General features: G+C 40.1%; 3 protein-coding genes across 6 annotated transcripts in view; 2 read left to right on the top strand and 1 right to left on the bottom strand.

The window, feature by feature from the left end:
• The first annotated feature begins 201 nt into the window (after positions 1 to 201).
• Positions 202 to 3,876, top strand: ankra2 (ankyrin repeat, family A (RFXANK-like), 2). Its single transcript, XM_077542498.1, has 8 exons — positions 202 to 779; positions 1,015 to 1,173; positions 1,255 to 1,320; positions 1,598 to 1,695; positions 1,775 to 1,900; positions 2,529 to 2,595; positions 2,762 to 2,842; positions 3,004 to 3,876. The coding sequence occupies exons 1-8, from the start codon at positions 470 to 472 to the stop codon at positions 3,057 to 3,059; spliced, it is 963 nt and encodes a 320-aa protein (XP_077398624.1). The 5' UTR covers positions 202 to 469; the 3' UTR covers positions 3,060 to 3,876.
• The window catches only part of btf3 (basic transcription factor 3), a 49,797-nt gene continuing 35,185 nt past the window's right edge, over positions 3,874 to 18,485 (bottom strand). The window contains exons 1-6 of one of the 4 annotated variants that reach the window (XM_077542501.1): positions 6,834 to 6,944; positions 6,204 to 6,272; positions 5,964 to 6,077; positions 5,696 to 5,897; positions 5,192 to 5,251; positions 3,874 to 4,303 (exon numbers count right to left, since the gene is read on the bottom strand). In XM_077542501.1, coding sequence (XP_077398627.1) covers positions 4,257 to 4,303; positions 5,192 to 5,251; positions 5,696 to 5,897; positions 5,964 to 6,077; positions 6,204 to 6,272 — 492 coding nt within the window. In that variant the 5' untranslated portion in view covers positions 6,834 to 6,944 and the 3' untranslated portion in view covers positions 3,874 to 4,256. Of the gene's footprint in view, positions 4,304 to 5,191; positions 5,252 to 5,695; positions 5,898 to 5,963; positions 6,078 to 6,203; positions 6,273 to 6,717; positions 6,803 to 6,833; positions 6,945 to 18,485 lie in introns of those variants that run through there. The other 3 variants (XM_077542503.1, XM_077542504.1, XM_077542502.1) reach the window with 3 other exon arrangements.
• Positions 10,283 to 12,066, top strand: foxd1 (forkhead box D1). The gene has a single exon (XM_077542497.1). The coding sequence runs from the start codon at positions 10,539 to 10,541 to the stop codon at positions 11,529 to 11,531; it is 993 nt and encodes a 330-aa protein (XP_077398623.1). The 5' UTR covers positions 10,283 to 10,538; the 3' UTR covers positions 11,532 to 12,066.

The raw sequence follows: 18,485 nt of genomic DNA, 5'->3' as shown, positions 1-18,485 counted from the left end.
AAACCATTTAAAATACATACCCAGAAGTTAAAATAATGCAACCACAAATAACCAGACAAAATATTGCTTCTCCAAATCAAAATACACGAGGCGCAAGATTAAAATCTACAAGTTTTTTAAATGTGATTTTAACAACGTTTAGCCAATAATAAATCTAATCGTCCCTGTAGTGCAACCTGTTGTTCTCAAGAGGGCGCTCAAGAACGCGCAAGTGTTGTCAAGAAACGAAGAAGCCAAAGGAAACAAGATGGCGCCGTCAATGTAGCCTTTTGTTGCAGTCTTTCGTGTTGAAACTAATAAGACGTGTTTGCTGTTTGAAAGTGCTTTTAATATATATATATTTATTTCCTATTTTTATGGTAATATTTTACACCTTGGTCGTCAACCATACCGACTGTTTGTTTAGCGACGATATGACCTAGCTTCTGTTGTGTTCACAACGTTGCAATCTGGAGTCGGTGACCGACAAATGGACATCGCTTCGAGTTCGGCGTCCGCGGGGACCCCCGGTTCCATGCCCGACGACATGGAGGGCCTGGGCGGCGGCGGCGGCGTCTTGCCCCACCTGGGTGCCATCAAGACGGAGCAGGGGCTGCCGGTGAGCGGCGCGGACGAGGCGGGCAACCCCAACGTGGCGATGGGCATCAAGTTCATTCTGCCCAACCGCTTCGACATGAACGTCTGCTCTCGGTTCGTCAAATCGCTCAACGAGGAGGAGAGCAAGAACATCCAAGACCAGGTCAACTCCGACCTGGAGGTCGCTTCCGTGCTCTTCAAAGGTTTGCTCGTCACCATGACAACAACAGTGATGATAATGATAAATTGTAGTTCATTGTTTTTATTGGTTTAAAGTGTGTTTAAGTCCTTTTTAAAATGCTATGAAAACCTGCCACGGTTATATTTACTTTTTTTTTAAAAAAATATATATATATTAACGTGGATTTTCACCTATGACATGAAACCACTATTAATTACCAGAGTGATGTGTGAACGTCAGCACGTTGTGTTTTTCAGCTGAGTGCAACATCCAGACGTCGCCGTCGGCGGGCATCCAGGTGCGCCACGTGTACACGCCGTCCACCACCAAGCACTTCTCGCCCATCAAGCAATCCACCACCCTCACCAACAAACACCGCGGCAACGAGGTCTCCTCCACGCCGCTCCTCGTGCACTGTATGCCTGCTGCCGCCGCGCCTTTTCACCGCTCCTTTGGCATTCAGTTGTAATATTATTTTCTGGTATTTGTCTTGGCAGCTTTATCCATCCATCAGCTGGCAGCTCAGGGCGAGATGGTCTTCTTGGCCAGCAGGATTGAGCAAGGTACACGTGTGGTCTGGAAATGACGACAAAAATACAAAGCATTGATGCTAGTTTCATTAGCCCAGCTATGGCTATTTGCATTGTGTGTTAGCACTAAGCTAGCAGGCTTCTGTAAGTCTTTGCAACTAAAGACGAAATTGATGGCTTGGATTTTGACCCCCCCCCCCCCCCAAAAAAAAAAAAAATTTCACTCGTAAGTCAAGTTTCTGTGCGTTTTGTTTATTATTTTATATTTAGTATTCATAAATGATGTCATTGTTGTGTTTGTTTCTTAAAGAGACGGTGATCAACGCGCAAGACGAGGAAGGCTTCACTCCTCTCATGTGGGCGGCGGCGCACGGGCAGATTGCCGTGGTGGAGTTTCTGCTCCAGAATGTAAAAAAATTAAAATGCACATGATCAGATATGGTGCTTTTTTTTAATAATAATAATAATAATAATGATGCATGTGCAGGGTGTCGATCCGAATTTGTTGGCCAAAGGACGAGAGAGCGCTTTGTCGCTGGCGTGCAGCAAAGGCTACACGGACATAGTCAAGATGCTCATCGACTGCGGCGTCGACGTCAACGAGTACGACTGGGTCGGTCACACGCACTTTAAATGACACTGAGATGAAAAAACAAACAAACAGTATTTTGTAAATTACAATAGAATTTAAAATTATAATCGTCATTGTACTTTAAATTATATAGAGATGGGTGAGATATGTCATTGTTTTGCTTGGGGAATTTTATACATTAAAAATACTAGTGGTATCTACTACTTGGTATTGATATCGGTGACTACTCAAGAATAGAGTACCCGTGCTGGTATCGGTCCCAAAAAAGTGGTATCGAACATCCCTAAAACTATACATTACAATTGAAATTTGATTTAAATTGAATGTAAACATATATTATTAAAACATAAATAAAACAAAAAATAATTAGGTAAAATCAAATAGATTTTTTTATCCAACTAAAATAAGTTATTTTAGTGGTTTTATTAGTGTTTACTTACAAATTTAGTAACACTAACTAATTAAATTTAAATTACATAAAAACATTTTTTTAAAGTAAAATCAAGATACATAAAAAAAAATACTAGGAAGTACAAAAACCAAACAAGATAAAATGACAAAATCAAACCCAATGAACTAAAGATGCAAAACAAAACTAACAAACCATATTTGAGAAAATGCCTTTTGCTCACACTGTTGCTGCTTTCAGAACGGAGGAGCCCCGCTGCTCTACGCCGTCCACGGCAATCACATACGCTGCGTGGAGCTGCTGCTAGGTAAACAAACAAACACGCACGCACCACAGATTCCCGTTGAGAACAACATTAGTAGGGCGGAGAGAAAATTAAGAAATACCGCCAAATTCAAATGACCATTCAAAATAAAGCTACACTTACAATTCCGTTGTTTAAATTTGAAATGAACAAAAATGTCCATTTGCAGAAAGCGGCGCCGATCCCACCGTGGAGTCCGACTCGGGTTTCAACGCCATGGACATGGCCGTTGCCATGGGACATCGCAACGGTACGTACGCAAGTTGCACATTGAGCTTGGCAAAAAAAAGCCAAAGAAAAAGCAAAACCTGCCCAGGCGAGAAAGGAACATGAACATACACAGCAGATGTGAAAGAAGTATCGGTGCAAAGGGTTCTTGTGGCAGTTAATGCTAATTGTGTGTGCGTGCAGTTCAACAGGTGATGGAGGCGCACCTGCTGAGGTTGCTGATGGGCATCCGAGAGTGATGTCATCGACGTCCATGACATCAGCGGGCATCCTGTACTGGACGTGGTTGACTTTGTGCTGCTTTGAGCATGTTTGGGCTCCAGGCGTGTCGTCACATTTTTTTATTTATTTCACGCGTTTGTGTCGTCGGTAGTTTTACATTTCATGCCTATTGTAATGTTTAAAAAAAGGTAATTGAATTTTTACTTTAATTGTGTAATTATTTAAATATAAATTTAAATTGTAAAATATTTTTCTAAGATTAGACCTAGCGTATAACTTTTTAAATATTTTAATTTGCACAATTGAAATAGAAATTCAAAATGTTTAATTCATACGTTAAATAGTTCAGTGAAAATGCAATTAAAATACAAATGAGAAAAAAAATTAAAATTGCATTTTTTCGTAAGTAAAAGTTAAATACTAACTTTTTTTGGGGTGAAACCGCAACCTCACATGTTTGAGCAGAAGCATGAAGTCCCACCACTTGTATTTGGTGAGCTTGAAAAAAAATAATAATAATAATAATTTTGTCAAGCATTTCCCTAATAAATATTTTCTTCTCAAAACACAGTCTCTATATATACACGTTACATGGTCAAATTATTTAACAGTTTTAGTTATATGGTAACCAAATGTTAAACTATACCGTTTACAAAGTGTAAATGTGTAATTAAAATAAAAATTCAATTACATTTTTTAAAGTAACCGAGCATGTTCGAGGCATCAAGTCCTGTATTTATTGCACTAGTTTTTGGATTTGTGTTCATTTGAATGTGTTTACAAGTAAACGATTGCTTTTGTGACGTTTTCATTAAAAAAAAACATTTCCACTCACCTTTTTTTTTTTATTCTCCCCAAGCTCATTTTCCACTGGAAAGTACATCATTGCAACAAGCCGACTGAAAGCTAAAACAGTTCAACTTCACCGTAAGCTCGAATGAGTCGCTTAAAAAAAGAAAAATAAAGTTGCGCATGTTGATTGACAGTAGCTACACTTTTTTTTTTTTAACTGCAGACATTTTTTTTCTTTTACGAGGCCACGTAAACAAGATTCAGTAACGTGGAGCAAAAATATTTTACACACAATCATTGGGCGGGACTAAACTTCGGGGAAGGGGGCAATAAACGTTAGCTAAAAAAAAAGCGCACAGATTTGGACGCCCTCCCCCACAGTCCAGTCGTGAGGTCCCCACACTCAACCCCTACTTGGTCCTCTAGTTTGCTTCGTTCTTGGACGCCTCGTCAAAGTTTTCCACCAGATCTGAAAGCAAAGCAAAATGAATAATGGCAAAGTTGACAAAAGTGTTGCCAGGCAGAATGCTGGGACAACGATAGCAAATATGGACCGCTGCTTTTGACTGGCACCACAAACATTTTGATCTGGTCGTCGTACAATTTTTCTCAAAACATAACATTCCGCAAAAACATGGACATTTTTGCTTCAAATTATTTTTTTCTTCAAAATGAATTGTTCCAAAAAATGTAATACTCAAAAATGTACATCTCTTTTTGACAATATAGATTTTTTCCCCTGAGAAAATATTATTTTGCTTATTAAAAATCCTGACAAACGCCTCCTTTTTCTCAAATTTAAAAAAAAAAATCTAAATGTTTTTACCCAAAACTCTTTCAAATATCTTGCAAAAAATCTCAAAAACACCTTTTCTAAAAAAAAAGAAAAACAATTTGAACTGTCCCACAAAACAGTTTTCTTGAGAAGCTAATTTTTTACTTTTGCTTCAATCTGACAGCTTCCATTTTTTTCCTCAGACACCCTCATGAAGTCCTTGTAAAATAAAAGCTCTTTCCTTAATTTTGATGATATTAAAAAAAAAAAATAGTCAGCCTCATATGCCCAAATTCCAGAAAACCTGAATTTGTTCAAGCAAGTGTGTTTGTATTTTTTATTGTAGGCAATTATGCTGTTAGGCTAACTTGTTGGCAAAAAAAAAAAAAGTTTTTTCAAAAAATAATGATATTAAATAAATTATTAAAATACATTTTAATAATAAATATTTCTCTCTTTGAAAGCCTAGCCTGACATGAGTTTTGTTCCCCATCTCCTTGAGTGAAGAAATACAGCTGTGGCCACATTTTGTTTTTTTGTGCTTCTTCGCCACTCAAAAAAAAAAAAAAAAAAAAAACTGACCTGGCACTTCGTCGTCATCTTCTTCTTCAATGGTGGCGATAGGCGCTTTGCCATCTGTGGCTGCAGGAAAGGAAAGGAACAGTTTTGATATTAAACAAAGTGACATTTTTAATGTCCTGGTTTTTTTTTTTCTTCAATAAAAGGCTAAAAATTAACACAGGTTTTAAAAGTCTGATACATCAATTCGACCAAATAATCGACTGCTTACTTGATTATATTTAAAATAATTGCTCGTTGCAGCCTTAGAAAGTTCTATATTGTAAAATTGTAATTATATATATATATATTTATATATATTTATAATTATTATTATAATAATGAAGGAAGCAAAGAAAAGTTATTTTAATCATTTTTTTTTTCTTCAATTGTTTATCAGAATTTTAATTTGCCAAACATCTGAAAAGGCCTTAAAAAAAAAAAAAATCTAAAATGTACAGTCCACGTTTGAAAATAAACTATTTCCTGTAAAATTGGAATTATTGTAGCAGCGGACGGCGACAGGACCTTGCTTGGGCAGGGCCTCGGCGAGCCTCCTGAGGCTGGTGAGGCTGTCGGCCCCGAGCTGGTTGAGGATGCCGGGCAGCATCTCGGTGAGCTGCTTGGTCTCGGCGTGGCCCGTGACGGTGAAGGTGTTGGCTGCCAGCGACGCCTGCACTTTGGGGTTGTTAAAGTGGATCACTGTGCCCTGGTTGGTGAACATGTTCACCTGCCGAAAACCAAAAGGTGGTCAGTGGGGCCTTTGGGGGTTACCGCACCGGTTTTAGGCTCGGACCTCCTCGATGCCGGAGATGTTGTTGACGCCGAGCTTCTTCAGAGAGAACTGCAGCTTCTTGTCGTCCGCCGTGGCCGTCCTGTGCACCACCTTCTTCTTTCGCCGAGCGCTGCCCTGAAACAATGCACAAACTCGCTTTACGCATACATGCTGTATAGAAAAAGTCTACACACCCCAGTTTGTAAACAATTGTGGATTTTTTTTCTTTGCCATTTACTTGTGTTTGTTTGTGAGACGTACCTTTCCTCCGATGCGGACTTGCGCCTGCAGCTTAGCTAATTTCTCTTGATTCATTATTGTTTCTTTCATCTGTGAGGTAAAAACAAACAAGAAATGAAGTTGGCAGCAAGAGGGTATACACCTCAAACGGGACTCAACAAATAATTAGGAACACTGACTGAAGCGTTACAAGGAGCTAGCTAGTCAGGCCAGTCAAACTTATACAACTTTATCATCATCTCCTTACGCGACATTGACATATGACAACTTTATTGACACGACAATGCATCCTTTAGTTTCGCCTTAGCGTTTTAAAGCTAGCTTGGAAGCTAAAGAGACCCACTTGCAGAAAACAAGACAGTTAACAATTGTCTTTCTTAATGGTTGAATTGATGTTAACTCCATCGTCCACTTTATCCATTTATTTTTAAAGGTGCGGCTGTGTGTTTTGAACAGCAACTCGTCGGCTAAAGTTAGCTCGCATGTTAGCTTTCAGCCACCCCTGCCGAGCGACGCGCAACATGCGGCTACAAACTTGCTCTGTCCGCCCTCCCCCGTCTCGGAGGGCATCCCGCAAATCCGGACAAATTGGGAGACGCCGTGTTCGCTCTCGGGGCGGCGACTGAAGTAACTGAAAAGCTTCACGCTCACCTGTAAGCTAACAGCAAACACATGCGGGGAGCAAGATGGACGCCAAAGAGGAAAGCGGACGTGACGTCAGGAAAAAGGAAGTTGTTATGCGCGTGTGTGTCATTTGAAGTGGGCTAAATTTTGCCCTACGTTTAGTTTATCAGGTTTGTGCACAGTTCATGATATACGTGAAAAGGGTTACTAATTAGACGTAACGCGCGTAAAACACCATTTTACAAAGAAGGGTACATTTACATGTACTTGTCTGAGTAGTTTTAATGGCACCTACTTTTTACTTTCACTTGAGTTTTTTTGTAAAGAACAAACTCGACTTTGACTCCGTTATATAAGCTACATTCTACTTGCTGCGCTATGTATTTATTTATTTTGGTTTGTCAGAGGCTTGTGTCACATTACACTGCTCCAACATCCACCACTGGCAACGTTTTACTCTATTTGACCAATCAAAGCGAGGCAGTCACATGACCGCACATCGCGCCTCAGGAGCCCTGCCCACACAGACTCAAACTTTTCAGTGGCTCATTTATTCATTTATTTAAGAACTAAGAATTTGCCTTCATAAATATTATTTTGTATAATATAATATAATATAATATAATATAATATAATATAATATAATATAATATAATATAATATAATATAATATTCGTGAGTTTAATATTGATCTACTCTCATAATTGCTTATAGATGCCACAAGATAGCTCCAAAGCAATACTTTTATATTAGGGCTTTGGCCGAAGCACAAAAAACAGTGACTAGGTCACTTTTCATCAAGAAAAGAACGGTTTCATAATTACGCACCGTGCGTCACCTGGAAACGTCGTATGTCGGGAACACAAACCGAGGACCACCTGTAGTATACAGTATGTACTCATATCATAACATTATCACTTTTCGAATGTCTAAATATTATTATTTATTAACTCTAACAGTGTACTAGTACGATAACAAACTTTCATAATACGATGCAGCATTTTATTTTTTGGCACGAATTCTGTGTGTGTGTGTGGGGGGGGGGTGCATTTGGGGGGACGCTTAATTGCATTTTTTTCCTTTTTTCGACACTTACTGCTTTCGACGCACAAAAACATAATTGGAAAAAAAACATACAGCTTGTATTACTTGTTTACATGGTGGATGGATTATTTTTGTTAAAGTTAAAGTTTATTCTACTTTGACATTGTAATTTGTGCTGTATATGCTTTTAATTTTTTAAAGAGTTTAACAGTAATGCAACTATAGCCACGTTTCAAAACGTATAAATAGTACATTTAAAAAAAATAAAATAAAAAGAAAAGTAGCATGAACACCCGTATTTTTAATTGAAGCGACAGTCACAAAAGCAACACGTGTCGAGCGGGTTATTTTCTTACATATGTGGAGAAGAAAATAAATGTCTCCTTCCAGAGACGCTTAAAAAAACATCTTATCTACAACGTTAACTTTTTAGGGCACAACTTTTCCCCCGAACTAATGATGATAATAATAATAATAATAATAATAATAATAATAATAATAATAATAATAATAATCAAAACATAAATTTTTCGGCTTAAAAATGTCATTTTGCTTTACAATTTTCTCCACTCATGAATTACGCCCCCCCCCCAAACTATACAACTTGAAACAATTTAACACCATGTTGCAGTACAACTACAGTACTTGTGGTCAAAATTATAAATTTATAAAACGCATCCATATTAAACGAGATGTTATAAAAATGCGTCAAGTCCGCCTTAAATGACACCGTTTGATAGTAACACAAATACATAATATTTAGTCCTTTATGCTTAAATATACGGTCGAGCATGAACGTATGTACGTTAACATTTACATTCAGAGTTAAGTTTAGTGTGTTTAAGTTCAAGAAAAGCACTTTACGGAGAAATGTTGTAGGCCTTGTTGTAAAAGTCTAAAAGTCACCTCTAGATGGCGCCGAACTCAAGATAACATCTGCACGAGTCACTCGAAGAAATCGTCTTCAAGTTCACTTTTTACTGCACATCAACATTTTGTCTGGCCTCCAAATAAAGCGTTAAACCTATTAATGTTTTTTTTTTAAATCAATTATTAATTGTGTTTGTAACAATAAAAATAAGTATTTATCTTGACAATTGTTATATTAGGCCTATATGCATTTCACTGTCAATCGTCTTTTACAAGCTGGAGGCTTGAGTGTGGTGTGTGTGTGTGTGTGTGTGTGTGTGTGGTGGTGGTGGGGGGGGGGGGGGGGTCCTAGCACGTCTTTATTTAGTTAAAGCAGCGAGCGTGTTATTGCTGCTGACATTTAAATGTCATTCATAGAAATGTTGTTGTTTTATTGCATGCCGATGATGTGTGCGTGGAGCAGTGGTGTGTGTGTGTGGAGGGGGGGGGGGGTCTCGCATGCTCTGCGTGACCCGTGACTGATGCGAGTTAACAGCTGACTCTTTCCCATTGCAAATGGCTGGCGGATAATGGAGATAACTAGCGAATCACGCAACGTTCCGCCAGCGCCAACTCGTTCTTATTCATTGAGGAAATCAAACAAATGTTTTGATTGTACTTTTTTTCCAAAGCATTCTTGTTGCATGTTGATGTAAATTATTTTGCTGTATTGCGCGGACTGTCAAGAGACAGATGGGGCGCTTCGAGGCTGTTGTTTTTGTTTTAAAGAAATATAGTTTACTTGAAAAGAATATGATGTTCATTGTTATTATTTTAGCTATGCCATTATTTTTTATTTTACTAATATATTATGTTCAACATAGTTTCAGCTCATGGTTGTTTTTTTTGTCAATAAAGTTGAGCTGAGAAGGTTCCTGTTTTTTTTTTTTAAGTTTTCCAAGTAATTCCCCAGCTTTTTGTTTCTTTTTTTAAATGTATTGTGCATGTTTTATTTTCTTTGTACTTCTTATATATTTGTTGTTTTCATTAAATTCACTTATATTTTCTTATGTTTTTTTTTTATAAATTTATATTGTTATAATATAAATATTATTAAATTTATTATATTATGTTTTTAATTTTCTTCTTTTTGGTATTTTATTTTTTTCGTTCATAAAAATGTTTTTTGTGATCTGTATTTTGCTACAACTGCTACTTATAATAATGATAATAACAATAATAATAATAATTAATAATAGTAATTAGTCTCCACAATTAACCACTAATTGGACCACTTCAATAAAAAGATTAATACCTTTTTGGTTGTTTTTCTCATATGTTTTAATTAATCTTTTATCAATGGGGGAGAAATGCTAAAGCAGTATTTAATTTAAAAAAGATTAAAAAACTATTTTCCTAAACACACACTTAATGTTCCCGTTAATGAATAGAAAGTGAATTTAAAATAAGTTAAGACTTCCCTCTCTTTTGCTCGGCCTGTGTGACGTATACAAGTCACGTGAACGGCCAGCCGGTATAACTAGTGGCGGACGGTCCGCCCCCTCCCGGATTCACTTCGGGCCCTCGCGTGGCGTTCTAGCGGCTTCACTGCACGGGCCCGACCCGGCACGGAACAGGACGCCGACCCGCCTGGAAGCGTATGGACATAGCGGCAGGAAAAAAGTGGCAGTCGTCTCCCTCTTGCGACCTCCTCCTCACCTCCTCCTCCTCCCCCTCCTCCTCATCCTCCCCCTCGCATGAGCTTCATCGAGGGAGGGGGGCACGGCGGCGCTTCCTCATCTGGCCCCGGCGGACGCGGCCGGGCGTGAGAGGCGAGCCATGACTCTGAGCTCCGAGATGTCGGACGCCTCCGTCCTCTCGGAAGAGACCGACATCGACGTGGTGGGCGAGGGGGAGGAGGCCGAGCACGGACGCGGCTCTCCTCCGACGCAGCCTCAGCCTCATCCGCATCCGTCCGACGCCTCAGCCGCCGCCGCCGGCTCGGAGCCCGGGCGGGACGCCTACAAGCCGGCGTCGTCCGCCGGGAAGAACCCCCTGGTCAAGCCGCCTTACTCGTACATTGCCTTAATCACCATGGCCATCCTCCAGAGCCCCAAGAAGCGGCTGACCCTCAGCGAGATCTGCGACTTCATCAGCAACCGCTTCCCCTACTACCGCGAGAAGTTCCCCGCCTGGCAGAACTCCATCCGCCACAACTTGTCGCTCAACGACTGCTTCGTCAAGATCCCGCGGGAGCCCGGCAACCCGGGCAAGGGCAACTACTGGACGCTGGACCCGGAGTCGGCGGACATGTTCGACAACGGAAGCTTCCTGCGGCGGAGGAAGCGCTTCAAGCGGCAGCAGACGCAGGACTTGCTGCGGGAGCACGGCGGCTTCCTGCCGGCCGCCGCCTACGGCTACGCGCCCGGCTACGGCTGCGGGGGCTACGGGCTCCAGCTGCAGTCGTACCACACGCACTCGGCTCTCTTGGCCTTCCAGCAGCAGCAGCAGCAGCAGCAGCAGTCGGCTCGGCACGGCGGCACCGCGCTGCAGCCCGCCGCCTCGCTGCTGCCCTCCGCGGAGCGACCCCGGGGCCGCTTCTACCCGCAGCTCGGCGCCGGGCCACTGCAGGGCTCGCACAAGTCGGCCTCGCCGGCGCACCGCTCGCCCTTCTCCATTGAGAGCATCATCGGCGGCGGCGGCGGCGGCTCGCCGAGCCCCTCCAGGACTTCCCCGGTGGTGGTGCCGGTGATGGCCGGTGCCTCGCTGGGGCTGGCCCCCCCCTCGGCCGTCTTGCACCCGCTGGAGAACTTCACGGCCGGCGGCTGTTAAAGCAGACTCAAACTAACGAACAAAAGACAAACGAACAAAATAAAACGGCCCCTCAGTGAAAGGTAGGAGGATTATTTTTGTATGTTTATTGTAGCGCGCGCGCGTGGAGAATTTGGCGTGCGCGTTCACGCGGTTTGAGAAGATATTTAATGTTCATATTTCGTTCTTTTTTTTTATTTTTTATTTTTGGTAGCTTGAAAATCAGGATGTTTGGACTTTTGTCTCCTCCAGCCACAATCTCAGGACGAATTGCTATAAATGATCACATGTTGTTGTTTAAAAAAAAAAAAAAAGTATAATAATAATAATGTATTAATGTGTCAAACACGTTTCTTTTTTATTATTAATATTAATAGTTCTGCCAATTTGAACAGTTTTTTTGATTTTAAACTTTGTAATAAAACCACAAAGAGTTTAAAAAAATAAGTCATACATTTATAACATGCAGTGTGTGTTTATTTGAGTAATAAAGAAATAATGTACATTTTTTGGCTACGACGAAATGTAAATGAAGTGTGATATTTTTACACAACTTGTTTTTACAAGGAGAATAAATTCTGTTTTGAAGAAAATAATACGTGAGAGGACATTTTTTTCATCTCTAATAGCCACAAATTTGAGTTTGTTTTTTAGATCACCAAAAAGATCATTTGTATTTTTCAGTATAAGTCAATGCCACAATTAATATTTTACATGTTTGCCACTTGAACCTATAACTTATTTACTTTTTAAAATATTTTCTAATTTTATGATTAATATATACAGTAATTTGCTTACCTGCACATGTGACGCTCACACAAATAAATCCAATAGCGGCCTGACACTTATTGGCACAATATTTACAATTTCATCAATCTTAAAATAATTGCTATCCATTGTGAGGCTTGCTCATTTCATATTTTCAACTATATTTTTGTACATTAATGTCGGGCATGCGCACAAGTGTAGGCGGCGCGTGACCCTCGTCACGCTCATGACAACAAGGTGCAGCCTGCACCCTCACGCGATATTTCCCGCCGTGCCCTCATTTTCTGAACATCTGCACCATTTTGGTGATCCATTTCAAAAAGCATCCTTCCAAATGTAGTCTCGCACCGCAACACAATTTCGACACTTGAGCATCGTTCCAGTGTGTTGTCTGTACGGCCGCTTCCGTGACCGGCGTGCACTGCGCGTGCGTGTTGTAGTGTATAGCAGCTAAATCGGTGCATCGCTCGCAGCTAGTTCACTGGGCCACGAGAGGACAGACATTGCGTGATGATGCAACACGCAACGTAGGGTAGCGAGAGCGAAAGAGGTGGAGAGAGCAAGTGGGAGAGTTAAGGAGGTCAGCGTGTTGACAAATAAACACAACAGAAACCAACAAATAAAACCAAAACACTTTGGGTATCTAGATATGACGTATCATATACACAGAATGTTAAACTGCGGCCACAATGTACAGATTTGCGTTATGAAATAATATAGCCACAACGTAGAACATCAATTAGCATTTTGTTTGAAAGTTATAAGGCAACCTAAATCGTGGCCACAAATTATTAAAGCAAAGCATTTTGTGCACTTTTTTTGGGAGGGTAGAGCTTAATTTTGGATGATCGATGGGCGTATATCGCGTATTTGATATCAGTCATGATGATGGTACTTAGTGTAAAAAGTTTGAAAATCTCAATGCTACCTGGTGCACTCCATTTTGCAAATTATTACTCATTTATGGCCAAAAACTGTGCGCAAAATGTGTGAAGTGTAAAAAGTAGTTAATTAAAGTGCTATTATTAATAATTCAAGCTAAAACTCTTTTAAATGATCATATTTTGTTGGCATAGGCAAGAACGTTTTCGGACGAAAACAAATCCTCAAATTCTCTTATACAAAATTTGTCCAAATTGCCTAAAATGGCTGCTTCAAACCAAAATGGTCGACTTCCTGTTCCATTCCGGACATCCGGGGCCTGAGACTTTTTTTTTTTATGCGTCCTGTTACGATGGACTTGTTCATTCAAAAAAAAAATTTGTGTCCAGGGCTGATTTGGGCAACCTTCCCAGGGCTTGACTGAGTGTCTTTATGGGGGGTTGTCGTGGGAACTCCTTAAATAGATTTTCACCAGGATACTCGCACTTGCAAAAAATGGGTAAGTTTTGGGGAAATAGTGAAGCCCCACAAAATGATGACCCATTCATGAAAATAATAATCATAATAATAAACCACTCCTTTTGGGGCCATTTAGCATCTCAACATGTCAGAAATTGAGCTGAGTAAAATAAAAAAAATGAAATAAAATAAAAAGAAGAAGATCAGACATTTTAAATATGGGAATCAAACAGGACGTCGGCCATTTTGGATTGAACCGGTCATATAGGTTATTCACTCGAAAAAAAAAAAAAAGAAGCTCCAGCACCCAGCAATCGTTTCATTGGCAGTTCGTACAATTAGCCCTGTCACCAATTTCACTGGTGGGCGTGTCTATTATGACAGGATGAAAAAAAAAAAAAAAAAAAAAACATCTCAAAGGCCAATGCCTGAAATTGAACAGCAAATGATTGATAATTGAGACGAATCCTTATTTCAGTTTATCGTAAAAACACATGCCAACGTCTTACTTTCACGCAATATGAAAAAATTGGCTTTTAAGAAGCACTTTGGTATTTTTTTATTGTGGTTGTTACAGCAATTAAAAAAAATGACTTGGACAATTATGTTAATTATGCTAACAGTTCTGTGACTGAATTTGTGTTTGCCATGAAGGTTTTTACGATGTCAAATATGTGCCTTGGCTCAATGAATCTTGAGAAACCTTTTCCTAGACAGCTGGCCAAAAGTAAATGGCCATCTTTTTTTTTTTGTTGCGCTTTCATCCAATGTTCATCTTGCAGCTTTACCTACCCCTTGTGTCTCAATAATCGATACCCTTATTTTAAAATCCTCCTGTTATGTTGTGGGTATTAGAATAGGATTACTTAGATTTTGTGTCCAAGTTAGTATACTTCCTTTTCAGCTTCTATTTGTGTCACGGTCACTTTTGAGGAAATACGGTATTACGGAGGCTTTAAAACCTGTGAACAAACTCATTCATAACAGCCCTCCGTCCCACTCCACACACACACACATTCGCCAAGTGTTGCTCCATGAAGTCGCGTGTGCATGTCTTTCTTCCTGACAGACACACAAATCATGAGAGTTTTAGTGCATGAAAGTGCAATGACCCACATTATGGACGCACCACAGGCAGGCCACAACATTAGGTACACCGGCACCCGTCTAATGCAGGCTTTCCCTAAAACCTTTTAGACCAACCACAACAATGATAACATATGAAATAATCAAAACCATACTCCTGATCATTTATTTGCGGTTTTAAAACCAATTGAACAAAAAATAAATTTAAGCCTGTAAGAAAATGTCATTAAATTGTATTTTATTTTTTCTGATGGATTACATTGACATGAGCACAATTGAGGGTTGGTGAGCATTTGAACCTGCTAGGTTCAAAGGTCACGAAGAGAGCTGACAACATGCAACACTTAAAAGAGCTGAAGACAAGCCAAGGTTTGCTCATTCAGTGTTTGGAAAACATATTTTGTTTTTGTTTTATTTTAACTATAATAAGTTACAAATATTAGCTATATATATATATTTATAAAATTCCTAATATATTGTCCTTCCTTCCATGTGTCATGCCTTCCTTTTCATGTCTTCCATGAGAAGCTTGATTTAAAAGCAAAGTGATTGTTTTCAGCACAAGTAGTTAGTTAGTTAGTTAACCAGCCAGCTGGCTAGCTAGCTATCTCAGATAAAATGCTATTTTTTAATTTAGTTATCCAACCATTGAGTTAGTTTGTTAGCTAGCAAGCTAATTAGCTCAAAAGTGCTAATCTTTTGATTGTCATTAGTCCGCGGGTTAGTTAATTAGTTGTCAATTTAGTTAGGTAATGTGTTAGTTAGGTAGCTAGCCCAATGGCACAAGGAATAATTAGCCCCCGCCCACTTTGTGTTATTGTCCTAACTTTTTTTTTTTTTTTTTTTGGCTGCACTCACACATTCATATGGCCTCCCAAGCGGGAAGCGAACTCGCGCCAACCTGCACCGAAGGCAAGTGAAGGTAACCACTCCGCCACCCGGACCCGTTATTGCTCTAATTATCAAGCCAACTACCTACCTACCAAGTTAAATTTGATCAAAGCTGCTCACCTGATGCTATTTAGCTAACTACCAAGCTAACTTGCAAGATATAGCTAATCTGACTGCAAATAAAAGGTCATCGCTCATGTTGCGCTAGCTGGCTAGCTAGTTATTTTTTATCCATTTTGGCCATGCATGTTTGTGACTTGTAAAAGTCAACACAGTGAGAGGGGATATGAGGATATTTGAAGTAAATCTTAGTCACAGAACGGGATATAAGCAGTACTGAATGTGAATTGTTGAGCGTAAGTGGAGGCAAAGGGGACTTTCCCAGCGGCCGGCGTACATCTTGCGTTTATTGTTGTAGGCCGAGTGGGAGTTTGTAATGAAGGTGGCGCTAACAAATGCCTGTTATTTTATCGTGGCGTTTGTGCACCAGCGTGATGGATAAGCTACAGTTCAGGCGTGTTTTTGCGTGAGGAGCACGCCAAAGCAAACACGTGCTGCACGGCGGCGGCTAGAAAAAAAGAAAAAAAAAAATAGAACGGGAAAAAAAAAAGTGGAAAAATGCAGCAACATAATTCTGCGGCCGGTGGATCTGCGAGTTCACGCCGGGGTGAGATGGCCAAAATGGAGGACGAATAGCGACAGAGCTGAAGGGTGCTAAATAAACCGCACGCAGCTTGTTAGCTCACATTTGGCGATGCGGCGCTAGTTATCCTCATCTTCTTCTTTAGTTAGTCATTGACTAACTAACAGTAAATAAATAAATCACTTGCATCATTGCTTATGTAATTACGATAACTGGTTAGCATGCTAGATGAGGAACTACCTAACCTAGCTTGATGACTAACTGTGAACAAAACAGAACACCGTTTGGACAATTAGCTTAATGGTTGCTAATGAACTCATTAGCTCCCTTAGTTATGTACGGACACACAGACGGACAGATAGAGAGTGAGATAACGCAATAGCACAAGGTGAGCAGCTTGGCTTGTTATGTGGCTGTTAGCTAGCTAGCTAATAGCTATTTAGTTAGCTCAGTATCACCGGATGAGATGTTAAGCTCGGCCGCAACATCAGTTTAGGTCTGGCATTGTTAGATGTCTGATTCATATGTGATTTTTAACTTTTCTCAATTAAAAAGAAACATTCTTTGCACTTGAATATCGAAATTGTGAAATATTTCCCCTTGATTTTTGTTAAAGTTGATTTTTTTTTTTTGCAGTGTGAGTTGGCAGCATGTGGCGCCAAAGTCAGAGTGTTTATTAGCATTTAGCATTGTCAGCTGCAGGCCTGCCTTGCCCACTTACACGCAACAACGCCTCCAGCTCATAAACACATCAACGGACCCTTCGTCATGCTGCCACGCGGCGGGTAATACACACCAGCAATGCTGACGCAAGGCAGAGACCCTCCTGAGAGACCCCCCCCCCGACTTCCACACACACAACCACTGGAGTTCCTTTTCACCGTCCAGCCATCCAAAGAGCATTTTCCCTCATTAGGGCAGGTTAGCTGAAATCCATCTTAAGTTCGTTTTTTTTGCGTTTTTTTACATTTTTTATTCAAATTTAAATTTCAATGACAACTTTTCATCTTGACATTTGTAGACAAAACAATGAAGCGGTTCATATGACTGGCTGTGGTCTTATTTAAGCTAGTGCGCCGTGTTAGCTGGATTGTGCTGTTGAGTCTCGGTGGAGCTTTATTTGATACTTCCTCCCCAGGCAGGAGCACTTCCTGTTCCCCGTCACAACATGCGCTCGGGCCCCCTATCAAAGTACGACATCGACGTAGGGGTGGCCGAGCCCACCCGCCGCCCACTGCGCTTGCGCCGGCGGAGTAATCGGATACAAATTCTCCAGTTAGTGGCGGAATGTCTTTCCTTTGCACTGAAAATAAAAAGATGAATTCCCTTCAGATGATTTTGCCCAAAGTGATACCAATACCGATACTTAGTTTTTACATCACCCAACTGATGAATAGACTTTCATGATCTTTTATGTTTTTTGGGGGGTTATTTTTGTCTCTTTGGATTATTAATTAGCCATCTCACAACAGGATATGCCCAGATTTTATTAGTAAAAACTTTATTGCCATAAACGTAAAGTTAAATTAGCTATTTAATTTACATTTTTGTACTTTATTTAACTTTTAAAACATAATTTTCATTTATTTCACTTTATTTCTACTTTATTCTTGCATTTTATTTCACTTAGAAATGTTATTTTCATTTCTATTTTATTTTTTCATGCAATAAAAATGTTCACCTTATGTCTGCCACTGTTTAACTTTTGAAAATGGAATGCGTGTTTTTTTATTTAAATCATTTTGAATTTTTTGCATTTTCATTAATCTTATCTTAATTTAAAAATGTCATCTTTTATTATTGTTAAGTCACTGCCACCTACTGTAGTGGATGTGCAATTACGCTTTCATTCTTGTACAGCAAAAAAAAAAAACCATCAAATCAAATGAATATTTTTTCCACTTTGGATGTGCCCGCTTGTCTTTTTTCAAGAGGGCCGCCTTTGCTTGTTTACCAATGGCGACGTGTTTCATCGGCAGCGCTTAGAGAGCGCCACTTAGGCTTCCATTTGCCCTCTCGTACAACCACCAGCTGCAAAAGTGGCTTTTACACCCCCACGCCGCACGCACGCACGCGCACACGCATGCTCTTCAAAAGTGCCGTTTCACTGCCGCAGCAGCTTCCATCTGTTTTCACGCAAAAATAACAACGTGCCATTATTACCGTGTTTCGTGTTGCGTTCCTCAACTTCTTAAATGTTTTTTGCAATTTAGGATCATCCATCTGTCTAGTGTATGTGGTCCAAA

The sequence above is a fragment of the Vanacampus margaritifer genome, chromosome 14 (genome assembly GCF_051991255.1).
Source record: "Vanacampus margaritifer isolate UIUO_Vmar chromosome 14, RoL_Vmar_1.0, whole genome shotgun sequence".
Lineage (NCBI taxonomy): Eukaryota > Metazoa > Chordata > Actinopteri > Syngnathiformes > Syngnathidae > Vanacampus > Vanacampus margaritifer.
The sequence above is the reverse complement of the archived record's forward strand: the minus strand, read 5'-3'. Positions and strand labels throughout refer to the sequence as shown.